This window comes from Ruditapes philippinarum, unplaced genomic scaffold, assembly GCF_026571515.1.
Source record: "Ruditapes philippinarum isolate M1 unplaced genomic scaffold, ASM2657151v2 ctg1656_1_1_1_1, whole genome shotgun sequence".
NCBI classification, from domain to species: domain Eukaryota; kingdom Metazoa; phylum Mollusca; class Bivalvia; order Venerida; family Veneridae; genus Ruditapes; species Ruditapes philippinarum.
The window spans coordinates 218,863-229,032 of record NW_026863252.1 but is presented as its reverse complement, the minus strand read 5'-3'; the positions used below and the strand labels follow the sequence as shown (position 1 = coordinate 229,032).

Sequence of the window (10,170 nt, the reverse complement as noted above, 5' to 3'; positions counted from 1 at the left end):
AATAAATAATGTTCAGGGCTCATCACGATTGTGTCGGCACACATTTTCTGCATTGTATGCCCATTGCGCTCTTTTGAAAGATCAAAGGAAAATCAACTGTACCAAAAATGTATTATGTCCCAAGGGATTATTGCACGGTGAAGCTGTGTGAAGGATTGTAAACACCCATTTTCCATTTTTACTTTGGAATAAACCAATTAGAATTGATAAAATCCATGAGTACAGGCAAAGATTAAGATATTTTGTAAAACAATATGGTCATTTCGATTAAACGGTAAAAAATATCGTTAACGTTGATGAATGAAAATCGAAACGCATCCATTTAAACCTGTAACCGTGGGGGCCTTACAGTCAACTCATTACTCCTACAGCTATTCCCTTTGTATGTAAATTTTCTTGCCGTGCCTTTTGAAAGATCATATACTTGTATTGATATCCACAGATCACATGATCAGTTGTAAATGTGTAATTTTCACGCTCAATTTAACTCTGTTTTATGTTCTTTAATGATAAGATTGAAATAATAGATATTTCAACAATATTTTTTTTGTTCAAAACACAGATTTGAATTTACTAAGTCAAGGGCAATAACTCTACAAAATAATGAAAATATCAACAAGTCAACCCCAGGTGCACAACTACACATGCTGACCAATATTTCTGTATAGTGTCAATTAAATTACGTGTTCTAAACTAAATAAAATCACATAAATTAATTATTTATTTAAATCTATTAGATTAATCTATTATTTTGTGACCTTAGAATATTTTTTTTTCACGTCAACGAAAAGTCTTCATCTGTGTCATTTACAAAAAGAAATTTGCATTTTTTTTTCATAAAAACATTCTGTGTTGTCGTCTATGATACCATCTTGTTATTTTGGCCATGGTCTTTTTAATCCTTGTTTGTTAAACTTTTCTGCAAAGTCTGTCTGTAAATTATACCGTCCCATTGACAAAATTCGTCCGCGTCTTAGACTGTGTTCATTGGATACTCTTCAATCACATGGTGGAGAAAAATCGGGAATATTTTCAGTTTCATTTTACTTGTAACATCATTTTAAAAAGGTGCATTTCAATTGATAACCGAAATTTACGATACAAAAATGTTTATTCTATATATTGCATTAGTTAATTTTGCATGACACGCAAAAGATTTTTTATACTAATTAAATTTTAAACGGCGGCAACATTTGCAAGTTAAATTGTAAAAAATTGTTATCAAGTTATTAGAAATTAGATTTCGTCTGTTTGCGATCTCGAATCATCTGAATCGCAACAATCAGAATAATAAATGTATCCTATAGAAACTTAGTTTAAAGATTTAATTGTATAACAATTTCATGATGTACTGTTCATTGTTTACAAATTCATTCAAAATAGAAAAAAGAAAGTTAAGTAGATATACAGTACGATTTACCAGATGCAAACATTGGAGAATCTCTCTACACTGGAGCCCCGTTATAGCGCTCATGTTTGGGTCCATGATCTCAAGACAGCGTTGTATTGAGTAACTTCTTATAACGCTCATTTTGTAATTATAGCGAAAATATCGCATTACCCCAGCCACCGCCGAAACATATAAAGCTTCCCAGCAAACAAAAGACGTTGTACCAACGTTGTACTGACGTTAGACCCTGACGTTGGGTAAACGTTGGCAGAAGGTTGGATTTGAAAGTTTTTTAGACGTCAGAAACCGACATCTATACAACGTCATAAAATGACCTTTATCCAACCTTTTCTGACCATAATCCAACCTTTTCTGACTATTATCTGACCATAATCCAACCTTTTCTGACCATTATCTGACCATATGCCAACCTTATCTGACCAAATTTTCTGACCATGATTTACGTAACCTCATTCAAAACTTTTGGAATATGATTTTTTTTTCATTTTGAAGCTCTTTAATAGGGTAAACAAATAAGCATTCTTATGATTTTAGCAATTTATTTTATACAAGTACAAAAACAAGAAATGTGGTACTATAACAAATGCAAGATTAACATAATATTTTTTGAAACTATTAAACTTGATGGTATGTACTTTAATATTGCTTCATGTATTAATTAAGCATGTTTTAGAAATAAGATAAACAAAATCCTTCTTGAATATTAACACTGACATTTTATATAGCAAACATCCATGCATGTGTTTTTTCTTATATCACCACTGAACTGATCACTCTGAGTTTGGGATTTTTCAATCATCTATCCAACTCACTGATTGTATATTTGTCTTTGTATTTTATAACTGAATCTAGATCTGAATGTTAAATGGAACATATTCTGAATATTTTGTTATAATAAATAGCAATGTTCATGTATCTTCATTAGTATTCTAGCTTCTTTCGTCCACCTCCACTATGTCGATCTGGGGCATACTTTAAGCGTATCATTACCGTCCCCAACCTGAGATCTCATCACACTTTCTGAAATTAAAATAAAATAAAATAATCAGTTACAAGTGCAAGAAATAAATCACTTATACATATTATAATTAAACGAAATTCTAACAAAACTCTCCAACTACTTAAAAAGATACTTATTATTTTTAATTTAGTTTAAACCATGTAGTTTCGTGTACCTACTGTATATATCTATTAATTTTGATAAAAATGGCTTCGTGAATTTCATTATAAAATCAAGGGTAATAAGATCACTGTATTTTCTATAATATTTTGAAATATACCTGTCACAAAATCTTGGTAGGTTTTCATTTTTCTTTTCCTCTAAATATTTTCATCTTCCTCCTGAACTTTTGACACATGTTGAATTATCATAATTTTCACAATCTGAAAGACGAAATATAATCGTTTTAGAAGTGAACCATGTGGTGGAAGGGTGTTTGTCTAATACAATAGGCAAAATCCAATTACTATTAATCTTAGTTAACTCATAAGCGCATGAAAAACTGATATAACAAATACCAAAATGAAATTAATTCTACTCCCGCAAAAATTGATATTGTTATTTTTTATAGGCAATGTACTTTGTACAAATGCTCATACAACATCAAAGAAATTCACATGTTACTGTCATTTTTATAGATATCATCTCTGCCCAGCATGATCTGGTCTGCTAAGTGTATATAGGACAGACTGGCTTAGTGTAAAAACGTTTTATGATACGAGCATACAACTTGTTTATAAGCAGGCTAATTAACAAACTATTACTTTTATTGATTTATAACTATGATAATGTGTTTTCTGATTGATAATATGTTGTTTGATTACATTAATAAAAAGATAGCTAGTCAAATACGATGTACTTTCAGATATATCTTACCAAAGTTGTATCATTTACATGTATCAAATGCCATGAATCATTATCATAATATAAGAAACACATGGTATGCTAACAGTATGGGTAAAGTACTTCAATTAACAACGAGTAGTTTAACAACTACACAGATATCAAAATCAAACTGCATCTGACACATGTGTAAATGACTAGCCCCTCATATAAGGGAAATTCATGTTGATAAGAAATAAGAGGAAATTTTGTTTACCAGCATTTGAATAATAAGAGTCTTACGTACTGCATTTAACTTTTTATTGATTTCAATTGCTAGGATATTTCCTACCATTGATTGTGCATTTATTTGGCATGGCGATATAGTGTGGGAAAAATGATCCGATTATACAGACTGTTCTATAGCAAATGATAAAGTGTTCTTACGTGGAAACAAAAATATTTATCTCGCGAAATCACGTTACATTACGTTTTACCAGTCAAACATTTCAATGATCAAATAACCATCGAAACCATGCAAACATGCAGTAAATTAACATTGAAAAACAATATATGTTTGCCTACCTTTTTCTTTTGTTTGGAATATACAACTTTGTCTGTCAACCCGTCGTTTTTTTTGTCCGCCAATACAATTGAATTTCAAATCCGATAAGTCGCAAATTCGAATTTACTAAATTATTTACCACTATAAAATGAAGACCTCAAAAATGATAACAGCTTCATTGTAAATTATATAAACACTTCTTAGACTAATTCGAGGAGATAAGATATTTATATTGAAACGAAAATAGAGCAAATATATTTCATACGGATCTGCGACTATCCGTTTACAGAGTGCCACCTATCCAATATCGTACGTTAGCCACCCATGTGATACTTTTGTTTTGATGGAGAAAATAAATATATAATGTTCCCTTTCTAAACTTAAACTTAAAATTCTCGCTGTTTATGCTTTCATTTATATATATATATATTGGTTTCATAAATTAAATTTACCTATTGTCAGATTACCGACCAAAACCAGACGTCGAGTCGACGTCAAAATGAAACGTCTGTTAGATGTCGGGGATTCGATTTGACGTTGTGTGAAGGTCACCGACGTCGCGACCAAAATTCAACGTTGATCCAACGTTGGGTCAACGTCGGGTGTTTGCTGGGTTGATAGTGGAAATGATTGTTTACTTACCTATCAATGGATATCAGTCCGAACTTTTTTATATATAATTATTTATTATTTTGTAAAGCATTACTGAATATGTTTAATATAAACATGAAAATTATGAATTAAAAATATAAACCAGTGACAAATGTATAATTGTTTATAAATTTCCAGTAAAACAACGGTGTTAATGTGAGTTATGTGAACTGGTTGGGGACTACCAAAACCAGACAACCACCAAACCCGGACGGCCCTGAAAATGCTTAATTTAGTATATTCTTTGTTCAGTGGTTGTCTGTCACTTTTTATTAACAATAAATGTATGTTTCATCTAAATTTAAGTAAATAAATTTATTTCAACCTCCGCAAATGGTAACATTTAAATGACTATTTCAAGAATGTTGACGTTGAAATGTGGGGGTCAAGAAAGCAATGCCTGACCTCATATACCAGCTATAATCATTTGCAGAGTAAACAATGGAATATTCAAAACTTCAGCATTTGTTGCTGAAATATTGTATATCATGTAAAAATCAAAACACCCAAGCTTTTATCTGAATTAAATCACGCCATGTACATATCTGTCCAGACACATGGTACAGTAGTGTATACAATTTAGGTAATTTTGATACCCTCTTTGTCAAGCCTCAGATATAAGTGTCAATACAATCAGAAATAAACAATTTAGTTTGTTAGTTAGGAGAAGAACCTAGCTGAGCTGTGTCAATCTTGCTTAAAGACTAAATTAATCGTCTTTCCTGCTGTCTCTTGTGAAAAAATCAGTCATCTTCAACAACTTTTTTGCCGATATATCGAAAGTGCATGCTTTTTAAAATTAATTGTACGCTTGTGTGATTTACTCAACTCTTCAGTGTTTGCATGTCTTAGCTAACAGTTTGATACCTGACTGATCAACAGTTCAAAATGAACAAAAGAGCGGATTAATGCTTACCTGTGTATGACTTCACACCTTCTGATCATGAGTGACGTAATTATGACTGTTTATTGCACTCGACTGACACATTGAACAAGCGTTATAGTGGATAAGGTACGGTACTGATATACATGAAAAAAAAAATATAATTGGCGAAAAATACGATTTTTTTTATTTTTGGGAGCCAAGGCATATGAGCGTTCTACTGAGATTAGCGCTATATCGAAGAGCGCTATATCGCGGCTCCAGTGTATTTTCCTTCCCCACGTCATACTAAATAAACATAGAGTCTATATACAAGTTAGGTTTATTCTTTTCTGAAGAGCGCTTGTAAACTCAAATATTTGATTTATTTTATTAAAATACTTTTAAAGCTCACTTGATTAACATTTATTATTCATGTCTATCCTTTAGATAACCTGAAACTTTATTTTGAATCAATTATGTAGGAAGCTATGAGCCTATAGACACACTTTCGGAACCGTTCTGGAACCAACTTTTAAGTACTGAGCAATGGGTAAAGTTTCTTGCTCCAGGAAACAGCAACTAACCCCTGACAGGGTTTGCACCCATGTAGCTAACAATTATTGGATTACTAGTCTGACATGTGAACAATATTGCAAATATGACTGTATCCCAAAGTTTTATAAATGTTAAATCTGTATTGGAAAATTAATATATTATTTTCTGATTCCTGACTAAATAGGTAAATCAAAGAAAACTTATGAATTTTAACATTTAACATTTTTACATTCAGGAAAGATGTCTGCGAAGCAGCGCCATAAACAGAGAGTAGTGAAGAGGCTGAATGAGAAGCTTGAACTCCTGTCCTCGATGGAGGAGAACCTACACACTGTAGTCAGAGACCATGTACAAAAGGTAATACTGATGTCGTCATAGTTTAAAACATATATAATTAGCTCGATAGTAATGAAATAATGTCTGGAGGGGCACCTGAGGTCTTTGTCCACAAGGAAAGGTGGAAAGTGTTCATATGTGTCTTTAACAGTGCTGGTGTAAATCCAACCAATTAATTTATTGAAAAATACACATAACCTGTAAGTAAACCACTTAAAAGACTGAAGATTTTTGTTATGATATCTAGATATCTTTGAGGAAACGTCTAATGAGGAATCCTTTTCGTGAAGAATTAAGGCTCAAACCTTTGTTCCCTCTGTGGAGGGGCAGAAACATTAAGCATAAGGCCATTTCAACCTTAATCTTCTTATTTTCTCTTCTTTCTGAATGAGTAAAGTTGCGTTATTTTCACATTCCTGCGTAATATGGATACAAGTATACATGATGATTTATCTAAGAGTACATGTTTATGTACTGCTAAAAATGAAGCAGTATAACTTAATTTTTTTCTTACCAATCAGGCAGAGAAAAGATGTGCTGAAGTGTTGAAATTGGAGGATACAGGTCTATTCTTAAACCAGTATGGTAAGGTGGAGCAGTTGTTAGATGCTGCCTTTAACCTGGTGGAGCTACTCACATCCTCTGCTGAGGACATGATTGGTAAGACGACCTATGATACTTGTTTCTATGCTGTTCTGTTTTAATTACTGGTGTTTTGGCCAAGCAGTTAAGGTTTTTCACTTCAAACCACTTGCCTATCATGATCACCACTGTGGGTTTGAATCCCCTCCTAGAGACATTGGATTCTCTTATAGGGGGAATATATCCAGCTAGTTAACGGAACTTCGGTGGTTCTTCTCTGGTGCTTGCTTTTGCCTGAATTAATGCATGGAAGGTCTTCTTCCGCTAGTAAAACTGGAAAGTTGGTATATGGCCAGAACTGTGTTGATGCAACTTCAAACGGAACCTGTCAAACAAGCTTTCTCATATACAACCTTCATTTATTAACTGTTAACTAATTACAGAAATTTAGTATGTATGTACAGGTGTCAAAGATGACTTGTTGTGTAACCAAATTAATAAAAACAACAGGAAACATAAAAAACCTTAGAAAAGTATTATCCTCTGTTTATTAGATTGAAAAATTCCTTTGTGATTTTTTGACATTTTGATGATCTTAAATATTTTTTTGTTATTTCTAATTTTTTTCAGATAAAATGAAGGAAATGTATTATATTTAGATCTGAACAGTACAGTTATATTGTATGTTTCTGAATTATTTAATCTATATGAATATTATGTATTATTTCAGACAGTGCAGATCAAGGGGATGTTGTAGAAGAAGGTATGTTCATGTAGACAAAGCTGCAAACAAATATTTACTTTTATTAAATGTACATATTGGATGATAAAGAATTTATATCTTTGAAAAATGCACTTTGCCCTTCACTATGTGGGGACTTTGGATTCTTTCCTGTCAAGAAGGTGTCTAATTACCACACAGAAGGTCTGTGGTTTTACTAGGGTTTAAATGTCAAATTTTTAGAATTTAGGTAATTTCACAGATTTCAGATATAGGGAATGAAGACATTTGAGCCGCATCATGACAAAACCAACAGTGCGTTTGCGACTAGCAAGGATCCAGTCCAGCCTGCGCATCCGCACAGTCTGATCATGGTTCCATGCTGTTCGCCATCAGTATCTCTACTTGTAATAGGGTTTGTAAGCGAACAGCATGGATCCTGATCAGACTGCGCGGACGCGCAGGCTGGTCTGGATCCATGCTGGTTGCAAACCCATTATTATATGCCCGAAAGAATTTCGGGCATATAATGTTATACCCCCTGGTGTCCGTCCGTCTGTCTGTCTGTCTGTCTGTTCGTCCGTCTGTCTGTCCGTCCGTCCGTTAGCAAATTGGTTTCCAGAGCATAACTTAAGTTCCATTTGGCCCACAACATTAAAACTTCAAGGTCACTATGACCTTAAAACTGAAAACAGTTTCCGGAGCATAACTTAAGGTCCATTTGGCCCACAGTGTTCAAACTTCATAGGATGATTGTCCATATTGGGTAGAAGACCCCTATTGATTTTGGGATCACAAGGTGAAAGGTCAAGGTCATTATTACTTTTAAACTGAAAACAGTTTCCGGAGCATAACTTAAGTTCCATTTGGCCCACAGTGTTCAAACTTTATAGGATGATTGTCCATATTGGGTAGAAGACCCCTATTGATTTTGGGGTCACAAGGTCAAAGGTCAAGGTCATTATTACTTTTAAACTGAAAACAGTTTCTGGAGCATAACTTAAGTTCCATTTGGCCGACAGTGTTCAAACTTCATAGGATGATTGTCCATATTGGGTAGAAGACCCCTATTGATTTTGGGGTCACAAGGTCAAAGGTCAAGGTCACTATGACCTTAAAACTGAAAACAATTTCCGGAGCATAACTTAAGTTCCATTTGGCCGACAGTGTTCAAACTTCATAGGATGATTGTCCACATTGGGTAGAAGATCCCTATTGATTTTGGGGTCACAAGGTCAAAGGTCAAAGTCATTACTACTTTAAAAATGAAAACAGTTTCTGGAGCATAACTTAAGTTCCATGTGGCCCACAGTATTCAAACTTCATAGGATGATTGTCCATATTGGGTAGAAGACCCCTATTGATTTTGGGGTCACAAGGTCAAAGGTCAAGGTCACAATTACTTTAAAACTGAAAACAGTTTCCGGAACGTAACTTAAGTTCCATTTGGCTGACAGTGTTCAAACTTCATAGGATGATTGTCCATATTGGGTAGGAGACCCCTATTGATTTTGGGGTCACAAGGTCAAAGGTCAAGGTCACTATTACTTTAAAACTGAAAACAGTTTCCAGGGCATAACATAAGGTCTATTTGTCCCACAATATTCAAACTTCATAGGATGATTGTCCATATTGGGTAGAATAACCCTATTGATTTTTAGGTCACGATGTCAAAGGTCAAGGTCACTATTACTTTAAAATAAAAACAGTTTTCAGAACATAACTTAATATCTATTTGGCCCATAGTGTTGAAACTTCATAGGATGATTGTCCATATTGGGTAGAACACCCCTATTGATTTTGGGGTCACACGGTCAAAGTTCAAGGTAGCTATTAGCTCAAAACTAAAAACAGTTTCCAGAGCATAACTGAAGTTCCATTTGACCCACAATATTCAAACTTTATAGGAGGATTGCTATTTGAAGGAGGTAATACTTTATTTAATTTATGTAATGTCTTACAAATGCTTCATCCTAAGTAAAGAAAAAAAACACTTTCGGGCATATAATGCTCCGCCTAGCGGTGCTCTTGTGTTGGTTTTGTCATGACGCGGCTCATTTGATTCTGTGTTTTACTTACAAATTGTTATTTTATTTCAGACCAGCTAGAATGCACTAGAACTTCTCAAGAGAAAAATCCTAAAGCTCTAACAAGGCAGTTCTCAGATACAGACATTAAGAAAGAACTTGAAGGTAAGTACTTAAAAATAGGACCAGAATTAACATATAACTATGTGAACTATTTGAATGCCCAATAATGGTGTCTGTGGCCAAGTGATTAAGGTTGTTGACTTCAAACCACTTGCCCATCACCTCTGTGGGTGGGACTTTTAATTCTTTGTAGTTTGGAAGCTATTCAGCTAGCTTATGGAATGTCAGTGGTTCTACTGAGGTTCCCATTTGGAGCCTGAAATTCACAGAGGGGCTGTGGTTTTACTTAAACATTAAAGCTTAAAGATGCCATATGACTAATATAATGGCATTGTGACTTTAAACCTAATCAAAAAATAAATGAATAAAAAATACATTTTTTTTATTACTAGACTTCGACTTCGGTAGGTTAGGAATAGAAATTAAAAAAAAATTTGATCCCATAGGTGTAAAAGGGTAATGAAGAAAAACTTCATTTTCTATTGTTAATTGTCGATAAATATGAACATTAT

At 33.6% G+C, this 10,170-nt stretch overlaps 1 protein-coding gene and 1 long non-coding RNA gene across 2 annotated transcripts in view; one reads left to right on the top strand and one right to left on the bottom strand.

The window, feature by feature from the left end:
• The first annotated feature begins 975 nt into the window (after nt 1-975).
• Nucleotides 976-10,170, top strand: part of LOC132721599 (uncharacterized) — a 99,074-nt gene continuing 89,879 nt past the window's right edge. Inside the window, exons 1-5 of the mRNA XM_060705918.1 lie at nt 976-1,068; nt 6,105-6,226; nt 6,727-6,865; nt 7,518-7,550; nt 9,608-9,700. Coding sequence (XP_060561901.1) covers nt 6,110-6,226; nt 6,727-6,865; nt 7,518-7,550; nt 9,608-9,700 — 382 coding nt within the window. The 5' untranslated portion in view covers nt 976-1,068; nt 6,105-6,109. The remainder of the gene's footprint in view (nt 1,069-6,104; nt 6,227-6,726; nt 6,866-7,517; nt 7,551-9,607; nt 9,701-10,170) is intronic.
• LOC132721596 (uncharacterized) lies at nt 2,025-4,015 on the bottom strand. The gene is made up of 3 exons (XR_009624484.1): nt 3,819-4,015; nt 2,692-2,794; nt 2,025-2,431 (listed from the first exon to the last, which is right to left on the bottom strand). It is a non-coding gene; the product is annotated as an uncharacterized LOC132721596 (long non-coding RNA).